General features: G+C 42.9%; 1 protein-coding gene across 1 annotated transcript in view; it reads right to left on the reverse strand.

Annotated features, from left to right (window-relative positions):
* ZDHHC9 (zDHHC palmitoyltransferase 9) overlaps nt 1-26510 on the reverse strand; it is a 29284-nt gene continuing 2774 nt past the window's right edge. The window contains exons 3-10 of the mRNA XM_024758969.1: nt 16960-17120; nt 12306-12464; nt 7342-7479; nt 6335-6383; nt 5460-5562; nt 3913-4016; nt 3412-3508; nt 1-1131 (exon numbers count right to left, since the gene is read on the reverse strand). Coding sequence (XP_024614737.1) covers nt 1015-1131; nt 3412-3508; nt 3913-4016; nt 5460-5562; nt 6335-6383; nt 7342-7479; nt 12306-12464; nt 16960-17120 — 928 coding nt within the window. The 3' untranslated portion in view covers nt 1-1014. The remainder of the gene's footprint in view (nt 1132-3411; nt 3509-3912; nt 4017-5459; nt 5563-6334; nt 6384-7341; nt 7480-12305; nt 12465-16959; nt 17121-26510) is intronic.

Consider the following 26510-nt stretch of genomic DNA (forward strand, 5'->3'; position numbering starts at 1 on the left):
TGAGGGGAAATAGGGGGAGAGGAGAGGAGAGCCTCTCTGTGCCTTAGTTTCCCCATTTGTGCATACAGAGCCTCTGCAGGCCTCACACAGGGAGTCTGAGGGGGTAGTGTTTAAGTGAGCACTCGGGCTTCCTCTGAGGAAAAGGAACCACCAAAGTGCAGACTTTTATTACTGCCGTTCCTGCTCCCAACAGGAACAAGAGTCAAAAGGAAAACAAATTAAAAGGGGCTAATGAGAGAGGAAGAGAGATGAGACAGAGAGTAGGCTGTGCCGTTGGCATCTCATAAGTTCTTATTGAGAACGGCACAGGTATTAAAAAGTTTCTGGGTAGTCTACGAGAAATGTGAATTGTTATCTATACTGCAATTACTTACATATATCTCACTGGAAAAGCGTGGGGTTTGGGTGTTAGAGAGTGGACAGGGGACAAAGGAGAAGCTGCACGAATAAATACAACAAGTGGAAACTGCCTACCCCATTCCTGAAAGGATTTGCTGGCAATGTTGGCACTTTGTAGCCAGGAGAATCTTCCAAGCCCACTCTCCATCCCCCTCCATTCTGAAGGCCTCAAGAATCCAGTTAGAATTCCCTGGCCAGAGTTCTCTGTGACTGCCCCTGGACTCGTGATGCGCAGCAGCTTGAGAGGATCCGAGTCAGTCTCAGGAACCTTTACCCCAGAATTGGGCCAGTGACCCCAAGCAGGAGAGCTGGGATCTGGGAAGAGAGGGGAGTCCAAGGAGCCTCTGTGGCTGAGGCCATGGAAAACCAGTGCCAGGGCCCAAGGGACCCATTTGTCCAGTTACCAGAGGTGACTGACATCTTCTGCAACTGCTTGGAGTCCAGAAATTTAAAAAAGCTTGCAGCAAGAAAATGCCAGTTTACAACTGGGTGAATAAAGACCAAAGAAAAACAGTAATAGGAACAGCTTACTTGCTCTCTGTCTCAGGTTATCTTCTCCCATTAAATCTCTCACAGCCCTAATCAGACACAACAAAAGTCTCTTCCATAGATAGGCTACTTCTCAGCTTCAGTGGCCTCCTGTGAGGGCTCTGGGGGCTCTGGGGGTGGCATCTCTTCAGGAGTGCTGGTGTCCTCCGGCATCTCATCGGAGCTTAGATGGTCTGTTGGAGCCTGAGAAGGAAAAGATATCAAATTCAATACAAAGCTCTCCCTCGAAATACAAATGGAGATAATCCATAGACACTGAACTCTTCCTCTGAACCCATCAACCACACTGACGCTACAGATACGCCGCCACCAACACCAAACTCAGAACCAAGACTAGACTGTCGTCTTCTCAGCAGAAGGCAATTGAAGTTTATTTGAGTTCTATTCTTAACTGTCTGTTGTGGACAGATGTTTCTATTATTATGCATGATAATAATAAAAGGGACCACAAATAATTACACAGACCACCTTCCCTCCTTCACAACACAATGTTATAACATACTTGTCTAACAAGGCCTGACATGGTGGTTCTCAATCTTCTTTCGGCCCTAACACATACCTCCCTAGAACAGTGATTCTAAACCAAAGAGGGTGGGGTGGTAAAATCTTCAGATGGTATATCTGGTTTGAAAATGCCTCCTGAGTGATTCTAAAATACCACCCTTCCGCACATTCAACTGAGAATCACTAACCTATACTGTAATGATTTAAGATCAGACTCATCAGAAAAACAATATTCAAAATGATGATAATGATATATAAACATGAGTTTGCTATACTTCAAAAAAGAAAATTAAAAATTTAAGAAAGGAAAAGTAGAGAACAATTATCTAACTTACAAATAGCATTCATCTAAGAGTAGGATTCGATTTCCTTTTTTTGGCCGCGCTGCGTGGCTTGTGGGATCTTAGTTCCCCAACCAGGGATTGAACCCCGGCCCATGGCAGTGAAAGTGCTAAGTCCTCACCACTGGACCGCCACGGAATTCCAGGAGAATTTGACTTTAAAAGAAAGTTCAAGTCTACTAAAAATCTATTAGAACTAATAAAAGAAGTTTAGCAAGGTTTCAGGATACAGAATCAATATACAAAAAAACCAGTTGGGCTTCCCTGGTGGCGCAATGGTTGAGAGTCCGCCTGCCGATGCAGGGGACACGGGTTCGTGCCCCAGTCTGGGAAGATCCCACATGCTGCGGAGCGGCTGGGCCCGTGAGCCATGGCCGCTGAGCCTGCGCGTCTGGAGCCTGTGCTCCGCAACAAGAGTGGCCATGATAGTGAGAGGCCCGCGCACCGCGATGAAGAGTGGCCCCCGCTTGCCACAACTGGAGAAAGCCCTCGCACAGAAACGAAGACCCAACACAGCCAAAAATAAATAAATAATTAAAAATGAATATCTGCTAAAAAAATCTGAATTGTGTCAAAAAAAAAACTTGCATACACATGTTCATTACAGCATTATTCATAATAACCAAAAGGTGGAAACAACCTAAATGTCTATCAATTGATGAATGGATAAATAAAATGTAGTCTATCTATATAACAGAATATTATTCAGCCGTATAAAGGAAAGAAGTACTGCTACATGCTACAACACAGATGAACCTTGAAAATACAAGGCTAAATCAAAGAAGCCAGTCACAAAAGACCACATATAATATGATTCTATTTTTATGAAATGTACAGAAGAAGCCTACAGCAAAAGAAAGCAGATTAATAGTTCCCTAGGGATGGGGCTGAGGGAACTGGGGGGAAAGGGAGAGTGACTGCTAATGGGTACAGGGGTTTTTTTGGGGGGGCAATGAAAATGTTTTAAAATGGATTGTTGTGATGATAGCACAGTTCTGTGAACATATTACAAACCAGTGAATCCTACATTTTAAACAGGTATTTTATGGTATCTGAATTATATCTCAACAGAGCTATTACAAAAAAAAGAAAGTTCAACTAATAATTTTAGGAACATACTTTATTAAAGCATATGTGATCAGTATAGCTGGGAGAGTTTCCACATCTGCATATTCCAGTGAGGAAGCCTCCTTCTACCAAGGTAACCACACCACTAACTCCAACCCACCCCCCTGACCCCTATCATTGCTCCTATAGCATTTTATGCTTCCCTCATCAAGGCACTTTTCACTACACGGACTAATAACCTGTTTTCTCTCGTCCCCACTAGACAATGAGCTCCATAAGAGCAGACGCATTATGTGACTTGTTCACTGGTGTATCCCTAGCACCTAGCACACTGGCTGGCACAGAATGTTGAAGAAATGACTAGATCTCAATCTATGTCAAGGGCACAAAGATCTTGAGGCAATGTCAGGGCAGAAGCAGAGACAGGGAAGCTGGAGTGATTGGACACAAAATTGCCTAATTATATCTCTAAGGTGTGAATTTAGTCTACACCCTCTATCCCCAACTCAGTCTTAAAGTCTAAAAGTCTTAAAAAGTCAGGAACACTCACTGGGCTCTGAGGCAAGAGGCTGGTACTGGCCTCTTGAGTACTGGGAGGCCGACTTCCACTTTCCTCAAGTGGCAAAATACCCCTTCGATCCAGCACACTGAAGGAGACAGGAGAGTTAACAAAGCACTTTGCATCCACCTCTCCACCCACCCACCCCACTGAATCTTCCTGTGTGTGCTGGAAAATATAAACCTGCCCTTTGGCAGTCTAGCCCGATCCTAGCACACATCTCCTACCTTCCATTCACTTTTTCTTCCACAAACCGGGGAATACCACATTAACAAGGGAACAAACAGATAAAATAAGAATGAAAGGTCATCCCTTCAAAACAACCAGCCCATGGCCTATGGTCCATGTAGATATGGCACCAAGGGACAATCCCTGGGAAGACCTCTTTTGACACGAAGAGGCCATGTTCAGAAGAATGCATCACACCAGGTGACAGGATCAGGTCAAACTGCTTGTCCCAAGAGTTCCAGGATCTTCTAGTCCTCTGAGTACCTGGGGGGCAAGGGACCACACAGCACTTCACAGCAGTTCTTCACAATATTGCCATGGCTATAGGGATTCTGGACACGATTCTTCCCTGTCCATGAGCCTTTGATCTGCAAGATAAAAGCCAAGGCTTAAACATTATGTTGAAGAAATACATGCAGCACAGGAGATGAAAAAGTTCTGGAGATGGATGGTGGTGATGGTTGCACAGCAGTGTGAATATACTAATACCACTGAATTGTACACTTAAAAAATGGTTTAAGATGGTACATTTTAAGGACTTCCCTGGTGGCGCAGTGGTTAAGAATCCGCCTGCCACTGCAGGGGACACGGGTTCGATCCCTGGTCCAGGAAGATCCCACATGCCACGAAGCAACTAAGCCCCTGTGCCACAGCTACTGAGCCCGCGCGCCTAGTGCCCGTGCTCCGCAATAAGAGAAGCCACCGCAATGAGAAGCCCACGCACTGCAATGAAGAGCAGCCCCTGCTCACTGCAACTAGAGAAAGCCTGTGCGCAGCAACGAAGACTCAGCGCAGCCAAAAAAAAAAAAAGATGGTGCATTTTATGTGTCTTTTACCACAACAGAAAAAAAAAAGAGAAATACATGCATAGCCACGGAAAAATATTCACAATAGAGTAAAAAAGCAGATACCTGAGCGTTATGTATTATTTCCATTTAAAAATACATAATATATTCACATAAACAAACATGAGAACAAGTCTAGACAAGTCTAGAGGACTGTAGATCATACCATTAACAATGGTGATGCCTAGGAGGTAAAATTACAGGGACTTATTTGCTATTTTTTGGTCATCTGTACTTCCTGATTTTCTACAATGAATATGGATTAATCGGGAACTTTTTGTTTTTAATTCATCAATTTATTTATTTTAGGCTACGTTGGGTCTTCGTTGCTGCACGCGAGCTTTCTCTAGTTGCGGCGAGCGGGGGCCACTCTGTTGCGGTGCGCGGGATTCTCATTGCAGTGGCTTCTCTTGTTGCGGAGCATGGGCTCTAGGCGTGCAGGCTTCAGTAGCTGAGGCACGCAGGTTCAGTAGTTGTGGCTCACGGGCTCTAGAGCGCAGGCTCAGTTGTTGTGGCGCACGGGCTTCGTTGCTCCGCAGCATGTGGGATCTTCCCAGACCAGGGCTCGAACCGGTGTCCCCTGCATTGGCAGGCGGATTCTTAACAACTGCGCCACCAGGGAAGTCCCAATCGGTAACTTTTTAAAAGCAAGGACTTATTCAATGCAACTGTCCCTCTCCGTTCCAAACCCAGAGGCACCAGTTAGCTTTTAAGGACCTATGAACAGCTAAAGACCTTGTGCTCACCCAACCATATTCAATCTCTTCTTCCTAATTCCCTACAGGCATTCAGCTCCAAACAAAGCAGTCTGCTTTTTCTTCTACACACCTGGTTTAACAATCTCCCACACCTGGCTTCTGCCTGCCTCAACCTCCCAGGCCCTGGAGACTCAGTTCTCCAGCAGGTAATTAGAGAATAGGCTTTTGGTAGAAGAATATGTAATGAGGAGAGGAAAAGCTGACTCACATCTTCATTGGTTGTCTGGTTGAGAGCCACAAGGAAAGTGTGGAATCCAGTCAGTCCCACGACGGACCAGAGTGTGAAGAAGCAAATGAGTACTTCTAGAACAGTGAGGTGTTGGTTAAGGAATACTGAAGAAGCCACACCAGGGGACTTGATGCCGCAGCCCATACTCATGACACCAGTCACACCATCTTTACCCCTTGGAACATATACCACAAATATATATCCATACATAACAACGGGTGAATTCTAAACTTGCTGGCTATATCCCTCATGAAAGGTAAAGGATGCCTGTTTATCCACTACAAGTAGCTCTCTAACAGATCTAGTCTACTTAGGTGTTTGTCTGTTTATTCATCATTGGCTCTTCGAAGGGGACATTTAGGAGGGGTCCAAAGCTAAACAATGTTGGCCATCACTGCCAATGGAAAACACATCAAAAAATAAACTTTATAGATGAAAAAACTGGTGGGAAAGAAACCAGAATGTGATTTCTAGAAATCCCATCTGAATCTCCTTTTCAGAAATGTAACTTCTGTACAAAATAAGCTTAGCTGTAACAGGAAGGTGGGACTTCTAGTAAGTGATGCAAGAGGTCTATTGAGAGCAAAGTATAGCCCACTAGAGAATGCAGGGCTGAGCCTGGGATCAGAAGGACTTGGGAGGGAGGCAGTGGAGACAAAGTTGAAGGAAAGACCTCCCTTTAAGCCCTGGCCATCCTCCATTCTAGTTGCTACCACTAAGGCTACATTTAAAAATTTTAGACGTTGGCACTCTCTGATGTCTGAAAAATGAGATGGTGGAGAACTGCAGACAGAAAGCATGCTGAAAAGTAGTTTAAGAGGGCTTCACGGGGACATCCTGCCAGGGGAGGATATGTTCCAGGAGTTTCTTTCAATGTCTCCAGGAAGCCAATTTTCAAGGATTCTGTGAAATTGGGAGGAGGAGTAGAGAGAAAGATTAGTAACTTTAGTAAAAAATACACACATACCCTAGTGCCTACTCACTTTCTTCCCTCCTTATCCCTTGTTACAAGCCGGCAAGAGATAAGCCCTCATTCAGGCAAGGGACTCACACCTCCAAGCTGGTACTCTCTTGACTAAGGGGTCCACCTTCTCAATACAGGACCCAACACTGGACTAGAGAGTCGGCCACAAGCCAAGCATCTGGCTCCCCTCCCTTTTCCCTAGCCTCCAGCTATGGCCATGGAGCGGGATATTCATTCATAGATGAAAGAAATCAGAAATATCCAAGAAAAATCCTCTCTCTTCATCAATCCATATCTCTTCACTGTTCAAAACCCAGCTCAGGACTCATCTCTCCCCAGGAAGCTGCCTTGATTAAGACCACTCCTTTAACTCCGCATTCCATCTGCCCTTGGGCTGTTTTATGTGTGTGTATGTGTGCATGTGCACACGCACACACACACACACACACACACACACACAGGTGTATATTTTCTATCTCCCAAAGTAGACCATGAGCCACTAAAAGACATTTCTCTGGTGTAACCCCTTCTACCACCTGACACAAGGGCAGGTCTTACGAGGCAAAAGAGGTGACACATACAGGCAAAAATACATCCCCAACCTTTGGGATCACCCCAGACATGCCCAGTACTCTAGGTACAGACCAGTAATTATGGTGCTGGTCTCCAGCAGAGGGCCACTGAGAAGACCAGCACACTCGGTAAATCCTAATTGATGTGAGCTGAGGTCTGGAGCTCTGTTCAGGAGCAGACAGTAGTGCACACTTCTAACTGGTCCTAAGGTGCCTTCGCAATGGTAAAGTCCCACCAGGATACGGAACCACTCCCCTAAGCTGTCCTCAAGTCTTCTCCCACCACCCACCCCCTCCAGCAACATACACTGCCCTGTATACTCACTGAGGGCCACGTAGACGATGTTGAAGGCAAAGACATAGATCGTGAGGAGGGACAGAGAAAGGATGAAGAGGTAGAAGTAGCGGTAGTTCCTCTTTCCAACACAATTCCCCACCCAGGGGCAGTGATGGTCGAAGCGCTCTGTGGGAGAAAGAGAGAGTCCAGTGCCAAAACCTCCAAAACTAAGCACAACCCTGCCATCCACTTAATACCTAAGTCCAAGACCCCTAGGATCACTGCCTATTTCAACTGTAAAAAACACTGGGTTTGTATACACTGATGTGTATAAAATGGATGACTAATAAGAACCTGCTGTATAAAAAAATAAAATAAAATTCAAATAAATAAATAAAACCAAAAAAAACCCATTTCCTTCCAAAATAAATTTTTAAAAAAAACACTGGTTTTTATTTTTCACTTTTTCACAATGTTTTCACAGCCATCTCATTTGATCCCCACAATCGTCCTGGAAGTTGGGCAAAAGAAGATATTCTTTTCTCCATTTTACAGATGAGAAAACTGAGACACTGAGGGGTTAAGTGATCTGTCTCACTGTCAGTTAACAGCAGAGACCTTGCTTTTCCAAAGAAAAGTCTTAGTAAGTGTGTCTACTAAGCGCAGGAAGAATAAATAGGTGTAAATAGCCAAGGGACTTTTGAAAAATGAGTAGTGTGGTTTTTCTTAAACTCCAGTTAGTAAAAAATTATAAACCTACATACCTGAAATGGTGTGGCATAGCTCAATGGAATGGAAATCACCCAGAAACAGAATATATAAAAATTTACTGTCTGAGAATGGTAGTGCTTCAAAACCAGTAGAGAAAGGAAGTATCATTCCATCAACAACTCAGAGACAATTGGTTACTTGGTTGAAAATAAGGTTAGATCTTTTTCCCTCACACTATTTACCAAAATTAATTCCAGATGAATTAAAGAGTTAAATGTAAAAACAAAGTGAAACCTTAAAATAACCATAAAGAATAGGTGAACAGTTGTCTCCTGTATGGAGAAGGACTTTCTAAGCATAAAAGTAATGGAAAAAAACCACAGATGACAAAGAAAAATAGATTTGACTCCATACACTTTAAAAAATATTTCATAGATGTTAAAAATACTATAAAGAAAATTAAAGAGAAAAAAAAACCTGAGAAAGTATGTGAATTTTGTAACTTAGTCTATGAGAAGTCCTTACAAATCAATAACAAAATACAAATACTCCTTCAAAAATAGTCAAAAAGCAAATAGTTAATAAATACCATATAAACATATATTTAAACGTTTTCAGATTCACTAACTCATCGCAATACTAATACAACAATAAGATACTTTTCTGCCTATCAAAATAAGAATATAAAAAATAATATTCAGTGCTAGTGAGAACACGGTAAAACGTACACTCTAATATACTGTTTGTGGAAGTACAAATTGAGAGAACCTTTCTGGAAAGCAATTTGCCCGTATGTATCAAGAGCCTTAATAATGCTCACACCCCTTCGGCAGAATAAATCCATTTTTAATAATTTCTCATAAGGAAATAGAGATGTGCACAGAAATTTAAGTTCAATACTTTTTTATTAATTTTTTTATTGTGGTAAAATATATAAAACATACAATTTGCCATTTTAACCAATTTTAAGTGTAAAATTCACTGGCATTAATTATTCACAATGTTGTACAACCATCACAACTACCTATTTCCCAAAATTTTCATCACCCCCAAACCACCGCTTAGATTGTCTCCATCTTTTGGCTTTCATGAACAGTGCTGATGTGAACACTGATGTACAAGTACGTTTGAGTTCCTGTTTTCAGTTCTTTTTTGGTATTGTTATGGACAGAACTGTGTCCCCCTAAAATTCATACATTGAAGCCCTAACCCCAGTGTGACTGCATTTGTAGACAGGGCCTCTAAGGAGGTAACTAAAGTTAAATAAGGTCATAAGGGTGGGGCCCTAATCCAATACAACTGGTATCCTTATAAGAAGAAAAGGAAGAGTTACCAGAAGTGCGCAAGCACAGAGAAAAGGCCATGTGAGGACACGGCAAGAAGGTGGCCACCTGCAAGCCTCACCAGAAATCAACCCAGTCAGCACTGTGATTTTGGACTTCTAACCTCCAGCACTATGAGAAATTAAATTTCTGTTATTTAAGCTACTCAGTCTGTGGTATTTTGTTGGCAGCCCGAGCTCACTGGGTAATACAGGTATATACCCAAGAGTGGAATTGCTGGGTCATATAATTCTATGTTAACTTTCTGAAGAACTGCCAAAATGTTCTCCACAGCAGCTGCACCATTTTACATTCCCACCAGCAATGTATGAAGGCTCCAATTTCGCCACATCCTTAAATTTAATAATTTTTTTAAATTTAATAATTTTGATTGCAGTTTTATAATAATGAATAAAACAGGATCGTGAATAATATCTACTGATAGGAGACCACCTAAATAAACTAGAATATAGCCATATGATGGATTATGCAGTCATTAAAATAATATATTCAAAAAACATTTATTAAAGATGTAGAAAAATGCTCAGGATACAATGGTAAGTGACAAAGGCAGGACTAAAAACTCTAGTATGATCCAATTTCACAAACAAGAGAAAGACTAGAAGGAAATACAGCAAAATGGAGAGTGAGTTTGGGATTAAGTTTTATTAATACCTGTACTTCCCATATTTTCTACAATGAATATGTATTATTATTATTAATTTTTTTTTTTTTTGCGGTACGCGGGCCTCTCACTGCTGTGGCCTCTCCCGTTGCGGAGCACAGGCTCCGGACGCGCAGGCCCAGCGGCCATGGCTCACGGGCCCAGCCGCTCCGCGGCACGTGGGATCCTCCCGCACCGGGGCACGAACCCGTGCCCCCTACATCGGCAGGCGGACTCCCAACCACTGCGCCACCAGGGAAGCCCAACATGTATTATTTTAATGAATGAAAAAAGCACAAAGAATAAAATATATCATTTTTAAAGCGCAGTGAGCTGTGTACCAGTCAAAAAATAAGGCTGTAAAAACAGGTGCATCTCCTAGTTAAAGGGCTATATCTTTTCAGAAAAGGGAAGGAAGATATAGCCTTACTTTAAGCAAACCTGCCACATAAAAAACACTGAAGAATGCAGATTTATACAGATATATTCAATATTTTTACCATCAATATATTATAAATCACACTTTTTTCTGATAATATTGATACAAGTAATACATGCTCATTGTAGAAAACTTGAAAATAATTTTTTTCTAATGAAGGAAACAAAATCCCTTATTACCCCACAACCTATAGATAATAGACAATAAGCGTTCTAGAGTACTTCCTTGCATAATTCTTTATACATACTTATATTTTTTTAAATGTGTAACTGAGATCACACTATAAATGTAGCCTATCTTCTATTTTATTTCATTTAGCTTTCTGGTATGAGCTTTACCCACAGAAGTCCACTGTATGTTATGTCCCACAATTTATTTGACCATTTATCTACTGATGGACAATTAGTTTCTTTTCAATTTTTCATTACTATAATAATCTGGAGGTAAATATGTCCATACCTAAATCTTTACCACATCTCTAGTTATTTTCTTGGGTTAGATCCCTAGAAGGCAAGTCACTGGCACCAAAGGGTATACATGTTTTAAGGTTTTCATGAATTTTATTAGGTTGCCTTCCAAAAAGTTTGTTCCAATTTACACTCCTACCAGTGTAGGGCTAAGCGTTATCAGGTTTTCCTTGCTAAATTTCTAGGTTTAAGATCTTGTTTTAATTTTTATTTCTTTGCTTTTTAGTAGAGATGAACCTTTTTTCATGTGAACTAATTGCATTTCCTGTTTTATCTGCTGTCCATATTTCTACTGAAATGTTATTGCTTCTTTTTTAAAAAATCAATTTGCATGAGTTCTTTATGTTTAAGAATATTAATAAGGAGAGGGAATACTTTTTGAAAACCTTCACATCACACTTCCTTGAAATATCAAGTTTCCTGGCTCATTTAAAATGAGTTTCAATTTATAAAAATCCTATCTACATATAGCTTTTACCATATAAAGTAAGATATATCTTCCCAACCTTAACCTAAAAAGAATTGGCTAATGAAAGGAAAGCAATGTACTCAGGCATGCTCCATGGCATATATAAAGAATGCTGGAAGTATGCCTATTGATAATATAAGGAATTGCACATATCTGCCTATCAACAGACATATTTACTGCCTGTTTTTGATCTTTCCCAGGGCTCAGCATACACTAGGCAGTGATTACAACTAAGTCACATATATGCAGCTAGAAGCACAGATCTCTGTATTATGCACACATACACCCCCCACCCTTGCCGCAGAAGCAGAGAAAGAACAAATGAGGGTTTTGGAATCAGAGCTGTTCCAGCTTCATCTCATACTAATTTAATTATATGAACCTACACAAAGGTGCTTCATCTGTTTCTTCATCTGTAAAATGAGGATAATACCTATCTTATGGGGTTCTTATGAGTCTTAAATGAGAGAATGGGAAAGCACTTAGCAAGTGCCTAGTATATATTAGGAATTCAATAAATGCTAGCAATTTTTTTCTTCCTGGGAACACCACTTCTTATTTAGCCCTTCCTTCCCCGATGCTGCCCTCCAGTGGACTAGGATTCTCCTCCCCCTACGTAAGGTGGGTTCCACTTGAAAAAGATCCAGTAGAAGAAAATCTAGATTTGAAAAACAGGTAAAGTTTATTTCTTTATTTACCAAAGAGGTTGTTTTTTTTAAACTAGAGGATATTTAAATTATGACTTGATCTACAGAAGTACAGTTGATTTGCAATTGTTTGGAAGCTTGTTTCCCATCTAAAGTTTCTTAACTAAAAATCTAGCTTGTTTCCTATCTAAATCTATCTTCCCACCCCCACTGATTTTTCCTGAGAAAAATCACCCTGACCCTCTTCTTCAACTCAGCCTTTCCCCAGGCAGCATCTCTTTGGTTTTACTCACCCACACAGTTGTCACAGATGCTGCAATGAGAGGCCCGGGGAGGCCGAAAGATCTTGCATGTATAACAGTATTTCAGCTTCACAATCTGGTTGTTTATCTGGAAATTCTTGATACGAGGGGGTGGTCGCTGGCCTTGGGGTACTGCACCATTGGTAGCTTCTGTAGATCAGTAAAGACAGTTAACACCACTGCTAGCCATTATTTGAGACCAAAAGCCTTACCACCTCTCCAAGAGCAATGGGAGTAATCAAACGTTCCCTAGGCCCACTGTCCCCCCCAGGCTGGTATTTCCAGACTAGACTCTCAACATCACAGAGTATCCTCCCCAAATTCCACTGAGTGCCATGCAATTATTTTGTGTACATGTAAAAAAGTGTTTCTTCAAGCTTTTTGGCTGATTATAAAAAAAAAAATTCATAAAAGAAGAAATAAAAATGGCTAAAAAACATATGAAATGAAAACATACAACTTTACTGATAATCAAAGAAATTAACATAAAGACACCATTTCCACCTTCTGTATTAACAAGTATTAAAAAGAAGAACCTAAGGGCAGGACAGTAATAAAGATGCAGACATAGAGAATGGACTTGAGGACATAGGGAGGGGGAAGGGTAAGCTGGGACGAAGTATACCCAGTGTTGCCAAGGATAGAGAGAAGGTATTTTTATACATTACCAGTAAGCAATATGGCAGTGACTACCAAAATTTTAAATGTGCTTACTTTTTTAAAAAAATAATTAATTTATTTATTTTTGGCTGAATTGGGTCTTTGTTGCTGCGCACGGGCTTTCTCTAGTGGCGGCAAGTGGAGGCCACTCTTCATTGCAGTGTGTGGGCTTCTCATTGCGATGGCCTCTCTTGTTGCGGAGCATGGGCTAGGTGCGCAGGTTTCAGTAGTTGCGGCACATGGGCTCAGTAGTTGTGGCTCGCGGGTTCTAGAGCACAGGCTCAGTAGTTGTGGCGCATGGGCTTAGTTGCTCCGCAGCATGTGCGATCTTCCCAGACCAGGGCTCGAACCCGTGTCCCCTGCATTGGCAGGCGGATTCTTAACCACTGTGCCACCAGGGAAGTCCCTTTCCTTCTACTCTTAACAAATAAATAAACATTCATGATTTTTTAAATTTGAGATTATATTTTAGATACAATTTTATACCCTGTATTTTTCACTTAACGTTATACAGTAAGCATTTTTCCATGGTTGTTAATTTTTTTCTGAAAACATCATTATTGGCAATACAATTTTCTATCATATGCATGTACTGTAATTTATTTAACCAATTCATGTTATTGGGCATTTAAGTTGCCTCTGGTATTTTGCTATTTAAATGATGCTGCATGCAAAAACTTAAAACATTACAGACAAAGCTTAAGTCCCCTCTGATCTCCACCCTAATCCCAACCCCCTCCTCCCTTCCTCAAGAATATGTTCATGTGTTAAAATTAATTTCTAAAACATAAAGAAAAAAAGAAAAGTATGTTGAAGTCTGAGCAGTAATATATGAAGTTGCTGGCATTAAAATAGCTAGGAAAAAGAAAAAATGATGCATTAAAAATCCTTCTACAAGTATTTGTGTAAATCTCTGATTATTTCCTTTAGCTAATCCTGAGAGATGTGAAATTGCTGGCTCAAAGGGTATGAACCCTTAAAGCCCATATCACTTATCGGGAAACTGCTTCCCAGACAGATTGTATCAATTTGCATGCCTGCCCATCTGCAGCATATGAGAGTGCCTGTCTCATTGCACCCTTGCTGTGCAGGATAATTCTAAAAACAGAATATTTTTTCAATTCACTTTGATTTTAAAAATATCTGCCATATGGAACTTTTTTCCTTTTTTAGCGGAGTGGGGTGGATGCTGTGAAATCAAACAATAACAGTGTGACACAAGTCTTAAAGAATGGGGATAGCTATTCATTAGAGGATGATATAAGTACCAGCATGCCACCCTAACATTCCTCTGCATGTACTTTACATGAGGGCACCTGGGAGAGAGTTCAAGCCTCTCCCACCCCATGAGGTGAGCTATGATGCAAGGGAACCAACCACATGTCTTCTTCTCTCCCCCACCCAGACCCTACCCACAGCATACCCAGTACAGTGCTGAATGTAAGTTGACAAAAACTTGCTAACATAAACATACGTATGAACTCAAGAACGCACTCTACCATTGAGAGAAACATGCTAAATGCAGAGGTAACAACCTGACAGCTTAAGCCTGGGCCCCGGGCCCAGCAATCTGGCAAAACAGAGCTAACCTTGCTAACAGCCTGCTGTGAGAGGCAAGATCAAGCCAAGGCACTGCCTTGACCTTCAGTTTCTCTATACATGATGGAAAGAGGAGGACAAAAGACTAACCCAGAGAGAGAAAAGACTACACTCACAACTGTCCCTTCCTATCTTGCTCCTAACTAGTCCAGGTCTCCCCCAACTCCAGCTGCGCCAACACACCTCGCCTCTGTCTGCTTCCCACAATTCCCACCTTCTCCCCACCCCTAAGTAGCTTGAGCTCAGATGTGCACAAATCTATGTCCCCTTACCGCAACTAAAATAGGCTGAAAATTTTCAAAAAGAAATCCACTAAGAAGCTAAATAAACACAGCTAAATAAATAAAAGAAATACAAAAGCGGGAAGCCTTCAAAGCAACCTAAATAAGTATCAAATCAAAACGTTGTACACTTTAAACTTACACAATGTCATATGCCAATTATATCTCAATAAAACTGTGGGGGGAAAAAAGAAACCAACTAGAACTGGGAGAAAATATTTCCTTGACAATAGCATGCATATAAACAGGAATAAACTCAATATGAGAAGTATAGAAACTATGTTAAAAAAAACTATAAAAATTCTATTAAAGGGCACAAAATTCAGTCTAAAAATACAGAAAGATGTACTATCTTCTTGGGGATAATTATACATAATAATTATACAAGTGTAAATTCTCTCAAAAATAATATATAAATATAATACCTATTAGAACCCCAATGTGTTTGTCTTTTTAATTCAATAAAATATTAAAATCCCAACAAACAAACAACAACAACAAAGCACCTGAAAGAACTAAAGGCTAACCACAGATTGGTACACCAGTGGTACAGCTTTTAGTCTTACAAGTCCTGGGTCCCTTTCTTCTACTCTACATGGCTTGGATGCTGACTCTAGCTACTTGGGTACCAGATTTGAGAACAATTTAGGTAGGCACCACTGTTGGATCTGGTGGGCTCCAGTCCCTCCTAGTACTGGCATCAGAGCCTTCTTTCCCAGTGTGAGCTCCAGGAGTCTCCCAGGAGTGTGAGCTCCCAGGAGTCTCCCAGGAGCTCCCTTCCTCGAGTCCTGGGATGTTCTGCTTCAATTCATGAAGGCACCCTGGCTCCTGGTTAGTGTAGCTCTTCATTTCTGTCCCAAAGAGCCCTACCCTGAGCTGCAGACTGTACTGTGATTAGCCTGTAACTACTTCCTTTACCATTCCTATAATTCCCAACGGTTCCTGTCCCCTCTCATCTTGTGTGTTCCCCTAAAGCAGGAATCCTTGGTTAGAAACCCACTCATGTGCTTCAAAAGATCTATGAATCCCTGAAATTATATCCAAAATTGTATGTATGTGATGCATATAAGAATATTTTTATGAAGAGGTTTATAGTTTTCATCAAGAAAATCAAATGAGGGACTTCCCTGGTGGTCCAGTGGTCAAGAATCCACCGTCCAATGAAGGGGACGCAAGTTTGATCCCTGGTCGGGGAACTAAGATCCCACATCTGCGGGGCAACTAAGCCCGCGTGCTGCAACTACTGAGCCCATGCGCTCTGGAGCCTGTGTGCCACACTACAGAGCCCACACGCTCTGGAGCCCACACGCCACAAGTAGAGAGAAGCCCACGTGCCACAACTAGAGAGAAGCCCGCGTGCCACAACTAGAGAGAAACCTACGAGCCACAACGAGAAAGAAGCCCACGCACTGCAACGAAAGATCCCGCGTGCTGCAACTAAGACCTGACACAGCCAAAAATATTAATAAATAAATAAATAAATAAATTTGAAAAAAATCAAATGAATTGGGCTTCCCTGGTGGTACAGCAGTTAAGAATCTGCCTGCCAATGCAGGGGACACGGGTTCAAGCCCTGGTCCGGGAAGATCCTACATGCCGTGGAGCAACTAAGTCTGCGTGCCACAACTACTGAGCCCACGTGCCACACTACTGAAGCCCACACGCCTAGAGCCTGTGCTCCGCAACAAGAGAAGCCACCGCAATGAGAAGCCTGTGCACCACAACGAAGTGTAGCCCCCGCTCACCACAACTAGAGAAAAGCCTGAGAGCAGCAACGAAGACCCAACACAGCCAAAATAAATAAATTAATTAAATAAATACCAAAAAAAATCAAATGAGTTGATGACCCCCAAAAAGTTTTTTTAAAAATCCTCTTGGGAACAGTGCAGCAGGACCTTGGCAAGATATCCCTCCTAAAATGCAACCAAGAACAGGGAAGAATGAAGTTCATATTCTTCACAGGGTGGTAATGATCTCAGATTCAGGATCTCAGAGGGAAAAGGCTAGAAGTGACTATTAGTCTGCAACTACAACTATGATTCCATTCCCTTACTTATCAAAGCCACCCACTGTACAATATCTTGCCAGCTGGTTAGAAAACTCACCTATCTCCATTTCTATGAAAGCTGCTTCATCTGGTAGGGCCCGAGGGATCACTCCAGGATCACTGAAGCTGGTCCTCAACAGTGTAGCCATGGAGAAAAGGAAAAGCATGGCAGCAAACACAGGGATGGCAGGAGACAGCTGGACAGCCAGGTAGCGGCATCTGAAGAAAGCAAGCAATTGAAGATCTAGTTATTCCTACCCTATACTGACCTGGAATTGTTACCAGTATGTCAATCTGATCTCCACAACAAAATTACAGTACCTCAAGGGCAGGGACCATATTTTTTACTTCTCTCGAATTACTGAAAAGTCCTAACATTTGGTTCTGCACATACTAGGCGCTCAACAAATACTTCACTGATCGATGCCACCTATAACATACAGAAGATAGCCTAAGGAACCTCCGTTACCCTCAAGCCCAGTCCCTCCCATCAGCCTGCTGGGGGTCACATTTCCTCTGTACCTCAGCAAAGGCTCATACCTGTTCAGGTCAGGGACCCAACTGAACCTGGACTGTAAGCACCATAGGTTGCTCTCACTCTGGGAATGTCTAGAGCTTTTCATACCCACTCATCTGGCGTTAGGCCTGAGCTCAAGGAGGGGGAAGAAAAGATGAGGACCAGTCATGAAGCAGAGTCCCAGTGTCAGACAGACGGTATGTCCAGCGTGCTTGAAGGCCAGTGAAAAGCTTCAGGGCTGCTGACTGACTCTGCAACATCCACTCACTCCTCTTCCTTCCTCAAAGAGCTGAGCCAATAGGTGACTAGTGACCATAAGCAAGGGAATAAGAAAATTGTATCTCCTTAGCACCCCTTCTCAACATCATGTTTGTTCCCCTCTTTCCATAATTCACCTGGAAGGCCATTCCTCTTTCTCTCTGGATATCCCAGCTCTACTCTTCTTTCAGATCCAAAGCCATCAATGCCGTCACTGTCATCATCACAGCCACAATTTACTGAGCACACACCATATGCACTAAGCTCTTTAGGCGCATTACAGCATCCACTTCTCACACTACATCTATAATAGCTGAAGAATCTGGGATTTAGCGAGGTCTTGGCTCTTCCAAAGGCCTATCCTAAACTGCACTGTTTTTCACTATGTTGATCTCATCTCCCCCAACTGAACTTCATAAGAGCAAGAACCTTGTCTTTTAGGAGTGGGAATGCCTGGGTTTGAATTCTGGCTCTACCAGCTCCTAGTTGGGTAACTGAGTTAACTTCAGTCTCCTTATCTGTGAAATGAGGATGATAATGACAGTATTTCATAAGGTGGTTGTGTGGTTCAAATGCATGAATAGAAATAAAGTGCTTAGAACTGCCCTTGACACAGAGTAAACGCTAAGTAAATATCAGTTATTAACATTATCATCACGGTTCTCTATCTCCCAGAGCCTAATACAAGTATGAGAACAAAGAGGCTATCAACAAATACTTGTCGAGTTGAACTGAGTATCAAACCAAATAAATGGGAATACGTAATTAGAGTAACCACTGACCTATTTTTACTCTCCTCCTCCTGAGGCATATTTTCTCCTTCAACATAGACATCTTCTCTTGGAGGCAGACTATAAGTGGATGAGCAAGGACCAGAGGCAGAGTGAAGAAAGTAAGCTAAGGAAAAAGGCTTATCTCATCTGCACAGGGATTAAGCAAGCTGCTGTCCACTCAGAGTAAACGTTTAACCCTGGGTTGTACCTTCGCTGCAGGTTTGGAACAATCCCCATGAGATCCTTCCCCTGCCTCCGTGCCACACACACGACTGCATGGGGAGTTCAAACCAACTGTACTGAGCAGTTTGCCATGAAGGTGAACAGACGGAGTGAACTTGCAAAATGATTTCTGTGGCTTTTTGTTTGCTTGCCTGCTCGTTTGTTTTTTAATAAAATCCTTGGTCTTAGCTTGCTTTTGTAAGATTTTTTTCCTTCTCCTAAAAGCCAAGGGTAGGATCTGGCTAACTGAGTTCAGGGTAATGAAGGTCCTTCCATATCACTCGCTTGTGGATTACCCTATTTCCCACTATTCCCCTTCACTGGTACAGATAATTAAGAAGTGAATTCAGAAAAGTCACCTCCACTTATCAGGGACCCAAAAGGACACAGGAGAATTACGAGGCTCCGTTTCACAAACAAGCCAAATGAAATTACCACGCTGACAGAAAACAGCCATCTTCCTCATCACTGCCCATCTCTAAAATCACTCTTGAAAACAAAGAAGTGACGTCTCCAGGATTCAAACTGCCCTGGGTGTATAGTCTCCAACGAAAACTCTTAGAAAAATCAGAGCCATCTGATTGGCCACCTAAGGGAGTTTAAACTGTTTTATTAGAGGGAAAAGATACAGAGAAGGTAGAACACACACACACCCACACACACACCCCACACACACATACTAATGTCACCCCCATGCACAGAAGGCCCAAGCTTAACTAAGTCCCATTTCAACACCTGCTTGTTGACCAGACAAAGAACAACTTAGATTTCAAGTACACTATGCCATTAAGGATAAAGGTCTCTGTAATCTCCACACAGACTATCATCTGCACCTGCTAAAACAATCCACTCTGTATGTCAACAAGTTCACAACAGGCCCATTGTATTGTTCTCCAGAGACAAGGATACTGGCAGCCAGTTGTCACTAGTGAGTGGGTGTGGCTGGCAAGGCAGATGTGGGACCAGCAGGCCTTTCTACCCCGAATAAGAAGAAATAAGAGAGCCAGCGGCTAAGACCACTGTGAACTACAACCCATCTGTCTGTCTTTAATACCCACCTAGGTCAGTCCCATAATTGCAGTAAGCTAGAGATCTGTCTTGTATAGGAATAAGCTATGTGAAGATTTGGGGGTAATTCCCAGTATCGACCTCAAAAGTCAGGAGTACCCTCAAACATCACTAATTTGTCCTAGTGAAACACGGATCTGTCATCCACATATATAAGCTGTTTTTGAAACCCCGTAGTAGTTTCCATCTATATCGATACGAATAATGATATCCATACACTTCTCGACACAGAACTCTCCTTTGTCTTCAGAGTACCAGGGGGTTAGAAGTTGCTTTTCTCCCTTGTGAATCTTATAAATGCAACCATGTGCCCACTAAGTCTTCATTTCTGCCACCTGAAGAGACATCATCATTTTAAGCCATCCTCTACCAACCTCTTGATTGGCCTCAGGCTTCCATAGCTGGACTAGACGACAGGACTCCCACATGGTGGTACTGACCAGCAGTAACCAGCAGTACCAGGCTGAGCTGGTGTGTCATGTCCCATCCCCCATCCCTAGCACACTAGCGTTTATTGGAGGGACAATGATAATGACACAGACTTCAATTCACACAAAAAAACTCAAAAGAGATTCATGAGGGGAGCTGGTAAGAAAACAGACAGATTCCATGGCAGGGCTGCCTCACAGACTGGCAGGGTGGACTAGTGTTCTATACTCTGCTTCCAAGTCTCCCTAATAGCTTTCTTGCTATGTTTTTTGTTGTCCTTTTATCAATGCAATCAATCAGCCAACAAGTATTTATGGGTCTAACAAATGAAGAGCAAGAGAAATGGGAGTTAATTTTGTTGAGGAAAACATAACTAACATATGAAACAGCTAAATAAGATAAGACCAATAATCAAGTGTTCACATGGTGAGTCAGACTCTAAGGACTGTAAGTGGTCAAAGAAGAGCTCTCTTGGGAAGCTGATGGCTGCTTGAAACTGCTCCCATAGCAGCCATTAAGGTTGGCTTTAAGGAAGAGCTGTGCTTGGAACGGCAGGAATGGCCCAAGGGTCAGAGCCCCATAATGGCCCTTGATCCCAGATAATAGAAATAAGCCCTTGCTATAAGTCCTCCCTGATATGGATGGCTGTCTGTCCTTTTACATATGACCTACCTCTAGAGCACAGTAAACATGTACAACCACCCATAAGACTGGTTCAACATTCTTCTGATGACACTCAGAGTCTGCTACGAGGGAAAAAGTTTCCTTGGACACTAAAAACATAATTTAATATCACCCTCCAGATTTACTGCTATGTGAAGGTCAAAGGAAAATGCATAACCCTGTTTTGCTCCAGGAGCAATGGGGAAAATTAACCAAACAGGGACCTTTTCAATTGTGAGGCAATGAGCCATCCTCTCACTGAGGAAGGCCAAAATCTCTATCCAGGCAAACCTGCTAAGTAGTTGCCAAATTTCAGTTATAATAATAAATTTCACATTCCAATTATAACAAATATAAAAAATTTCAATTATAATATCCTCCTGATCAAGAACTTAGAACAATTCCCTGCTGCCTATTATATTAAGCCCCCCACTCCTCAGGCCAGTATTCCGAGGCCCTCCTTGAACTGGCCTTATCTAATCATTATCATAAGGTTCTTGCCTCCTCCTTGCTCCATTCCAGACACATCTCCCTCATTACCCTGAACTCACTAGCCTCTTGTTATTGCAAGAGGCATAAGATGCCTTTTTTTGTTCTTAAACACAATACCACCTCTGGCATCTCTGAGGAGGAAGATTTAGGACTCCTATCCCTCAATAAATATCTCAACTGATGTAGGCATGCTAGGGACATCCCTGTTCTTTGTGCTCACTTTTCCTAAAATAGACGATCACTATACTCAATTAAGACTCATTCTCAAAAGATGGGAGACTCATTCAGTGGAAACTGACAGTGTGAAACTCATTACCACAAAAGGTAGTAGAGGCTGAAAATATACAGATGAATTCTGAATGACAGAACCGTAAAGAATTGTTAACGGAAAGCACACTGTTCAGGAGACATGACCCAATCCTTCTTCAGGGGACATGCTTTATCAGGAAGTTGAGTTTAGCTAAGTACTGTTAACAGATTGATATCAAAGAGGCAACTATGCCTTTCTAAAACTGTCTTTGGTTGACCAAGTCACAGACAGAATCTTGGGCGGGATAAGCACAAGACTGAATCTCCATAGAGCAGCTCTGCAGAGAATACTCTCTTGGTTAGAGATCATGATAAAGTCACTTTTTCCTCTTCCTAATCTCACCTAAGGAATTCAGGGACCTGGACCTTGTCACTGTAGGCACAGATATTCTGCCATGTCAGAGTCTGGCTTTGGTCTACCCAGCCCTGTGTCTCCTCAAACCTGCTAAGTTTGTTATCAGATTGCCTCTTCTCTTCCTCCTGTCCATGGGGACACGGTGTCCCTTTCATCACCATCACCCACAGAGTAACATGGTAGGGAGCACACACTGCTTAATTTTTCCCTGAGCTGTCCTCATCCCGGCAGCAGGGACTAGGGGCAGCGACAGCAGTGATAACCTCTTGTAACACACAAAGCTTACTTGCTAAGTTCACACTTAGACGTGGGCTCCCTTGTCCCTGCAAGGCTACCAGAATGCCATGCTGGAACGCTGTGAGTTTTCCACAAAGATGCCTTCGTTTTCTAGGAGCATGGGCTAGGGAGGCCAAAAATAACCTGGAGTCCACTAAGGTAACACAAACACTAGCTAGCAAGACCCCAGAATATGCGTGTCCGGCACTCAGCACTATGCACATCTTCAGTAATCTGCACGTCTTCACGTCTTCAAAAGGTAACAATGAGATGAAAAGTAGTGTCATATAGGGCTTCCCTGGTGGCACAGTGGTTGAGAGTCCGCCTGCTGATGCAGGGGACACAGGTTCGTGCCCCGGTCCGGGAGGATCCCACATGCCGCGGAGCGGCTGGGCCCGTGAGCCATGGCCACTGAGCCTGCGTGTCTGGAGCCTGTGCTCCGCGACGGGAGGGGCCACAACAGTGAGAGGCCCCCGTACCCCAAAAAAAAAAAAAAAAAAAAAAGTAGTGTCATATAAAGGCACTGGCTGGCCGATCGATCTTGATGAAATAACCCCATTTCTGTAGACTTGGCTTTTGTCACCTGCAAAAGGATAAGGATAGTCTCCAAGGCCCCCTCCGGCTCTATCACTCTATGATTCTGTGAGTCAAGACTGTTACATTTTAAGTGCATCCAGAATGTATCAATTCAGCAACATTTATTGATCACCTACTCTATGAAAGGCCTGGCAGAGTGCACTGTGGGGGCCACATAGACACAGAAGATGGTCCCTGACATTGAAAGAGCTTGAAGTGTAATCACCACAGAATTCAGAAATATAAAAAATGTCATATAATTACATATTAAATGACTGGTATGTACAATTAGTCCTGAGAATGCAGAAATTACTAGAAAAAATTCATGAAGGAAGGAAGACTCAAGAAGGGACTTGAAAAAGAGGTAGAATATGAATAGGCTAGAAGTGGGACAATTACTAAGCAGTGCTACAAAACTTCTTTCAGTTCATCCAATTCAACGACTCCTCTGTACATCAGGAGCACCCAGGAGGGTCAGTCCAACAGGGTTTGATAGTGCCTTGATACGGTTTCCTCTAGATATAGCACAGTGAGGCATAAGCACTGATCATAGCAGCAAACTACTTCTACTTCAGGGGTCAAGAGTCACACAATCATTCTTGCCACAAGAGAAGTCTTGTGGCAAGACTTGACCCCACTAGTGATCTGGTCACAACGTTAAAAGAGACAGCTAGGAAGCCACTTCCAGAACACAGTGCACTTGGTCCTTTCCCCAAGCTTTATGAGGAAGTTGAATTTGACTAAATACCACAATAGCCTTTCAGTAGCTGGACAGCTCACAGGTTGTCAGTGTCATTCTGCTATAGTGTCCTAACATTCCCGGCCAAGCTGTTTGCTATGTGTTCATCACACAAGCTGGACAGGGTTTGGGCAAAAAGGACTGAGAACGGTTCATGTGCTCAAAGCTCACACTTCCTAAATACCTCATCCTAAGAATACATTAGGAAGTTCTTTTTTTTTTAACTAAAGTATTTTTTTGAAGTATAGTTGATTTACAATGTTGTGTTAATTTCTGGTGTACAGCAAACTGGTTCAGTTATATATACATTCTTTTTTTTATATTCTTTTCCATTATGGTTTATCATAAGATACTGAATATAGAGTCCATATATAAGTGATATCATATGGTATTCATCTTTCTCTTTCTGACTTACTTCACTTAGTATGATAATCTCTACTTGCAAGGAAATTCTTTTTTTTTAAGTACTGTACAATTTACACTCTGCTTCAAAATTCAAAGACATTTTTACTACAGATACAATTACATTTAAAATACAGCTACCTACTGGTAATCTTCTATCCCCTCCTTTTCTGTGTGTGTATTTGAATTTTCCAGACAGACACAAGAGTTATATAGAATTTCAGACTCTCAGAGTTGCAAGAGGCCTAGTGATAATCTAGCCCAATTTCCCATCCTGGGCAGGAATCCACTCTGTGACAGCAGCCCTGAGAGATGGCTACCCAGCTTCTTTGGAAACACTTCTAACAATACAGAGCTAACTCGCTCCTGGATGGACCACCTTTGTTCATTTTACGTATTCAACCTACTGTCTGTCCACTGAAAATTACAGGTCCCTCCTTTGAGAAATCTAAACGTGTAAAGGCAAAATCCAAAAATAAAAAGATGTCCACTGGCACTACTAACACTGCATGTTTTTCATCAAGGGGCGCCCACACGCCTGACCAGATTTCTCAAGCCATCTGGCTGACCCAGGGCTGTGCCACGGGTGGTTATAAATCACCTCGCACTCGTTCCTATGCACCTGCTGCAAGCAGGACGCTGTTACTAAAATGCAGGTCCAGATGTGCCTCAAGATCTGAACTTTCTTCCTCAAGGCCAAAATGCAGCAGCCAGGGGATATATAGTCTACGCTCCTAGACAGTTTAAAGATGAAAAGAGACAGCCCTTTGTCACTGGTGGTTCAGACACCCTCAACTGCCTGAAGGCAGGGGGCTAGATCAGCTGATTTTTTTTTTTTTTATGCGCGGTATGCGGGCCTCTCACTGTTGTGGCCTCTCCCGTTGCGGAGCACAGGCTCCGGACGCGCAGGCTCAGCAGTCATGACTCACGCACCCAGCCGCTCCGCGGCATGTGGGATCTTCCCCGGACTGGGGCACGAACCCGTGTCCCCTGCATCGGCAGGCGGACTCTCAACCACTGCGCCACCAGGGAAGCCCCCAGCTGATTACTTGAGGTCTCCCTAAGTTCTCATACTAGCGAAGGAGCCCATATTCTGCCCCCAAACCCTATCCACCACCACGTGGTGGGTAGTAAATTACAGACCCCAAAGAAAAAGGTCAACCAGAAAGAAATGTCATTCCTCGGAGGCACGCTGGTATCTTCTGTACAGCCTGTCATTGGTTAGGCTCAAGGCAGCTGCCACCTAGAGTGCCTGTGTGTCTGCATATGACAGACAGATGCATGCACGCTCACAAACACAGATTCTACCATTCTCAGTAAAAAAAGCATTCATTGCCAGGGTCCTCTCCCCTTTGGTCAGATGTAGCCTTCCCCACTCCACTGCTCAGCTAACACGTTTACTTCCTTCTCCCCTCCGGCCTCCTTACTCCCTCCCCCAAGCCCTACCCTCAAAAATATTTACCCCACAGACAGCTGGAACCCAGGGCAGTTTACAAACAACCTCGCCCTTCATATCTGAGGGCAAAGCACAAGAAATAACTTGGGGGAAAAAGTCATCTTGGTAGAAAACCCAACCTGTCTCTGTCAAACAGTAACTTGGCTAATTACAAGCTTCATCCCACAGGCAGTTTTCTTCAGAGGCCTTCAGGGCCGAAGTGGAACAGATCCGTATCAGACTCTGTCTGGCTCCCAGATACAAAAAGGGTCAAATGCCAGTAGCTCCAAATTTCAAGTTCCCTTGGCCAGTCAAACCAGAGGTTTCCTGGGTCCAGAATTACCAGCTCACTCAGGGTCTAGAAACAAATCTCATCTCTGTTTTGAATGCTTCCAACCACAAAAATTTAACCCTGGGCGGGGCAGGGAGGGTGGCAAAAGAGCTAGTGATTCAGCAGAGGAAGGAGTGAGAATGATAGAAAGCAGAGTTCATCTCTGCACTTCCAAAAAGAAGCAAGGCAGGAATAAAGCAAAGAAAACTTGGAGAAGGGTGAGGAGTGGAGAAACATTTTTTTTAATGTTATGCATATGCCTGCCCACCTGCACACACTCACTTGTACCACACATAGGTACACACACAAAGTATACACACACACACACACACACACACACACACACACACACACACTCAGCCCTGAGACTCAGACTGGAAAGCAGCTAAGAAGCCAACATCAAACTGTCTGACTTTGCCAAATACTTTACAAAGTCAGCAGCAATAGCAGCAACAGAAGTGCCTTTGACAAAGAGGTCCTCTGACCTTACTTTCCTAGCCCTGTTATAAACTACGTCCCCCTCCTTCCTCTGCTGTTACTCAAGCCAGCTGCAACCATCAAAAAGTCCGGTAAAGGGCTTCCCTGGTGACGCAGTGGTTGAGAGTCCGCCTGCCGATGCAGGGGACACGGGTTCGTGCCCCGGTCCGGGAAGATCCCACATGCCGCGGAGCAGCTGGGCCCGTGAGCCATGGCCGCTAAGCCTGCGCGTCCGGAGCCTGTGCTCCGCAACAGGAGAGGCCACAACAGTGAGAGGCCCGCGTACC

Source organism: Neophocaena asiaeorientalis, unplaced genomic scaffold (assembly GCF_003031525.2).
Source record: "Neophocaena asiaeorientalis asiaeorientalis breed wild unplaced genomic scaffold, Neophocaena_asiaeorientalis_V1.1 scaffold1097, whole genome shotgun sequence".
Taxonomy (NCBI): Eukaryota; Metazoa; Chordata; class Mammalia; order Artiodactyla; family Phocoenidae; genus Neophocaena; species Neophocaena asiaeorientalis.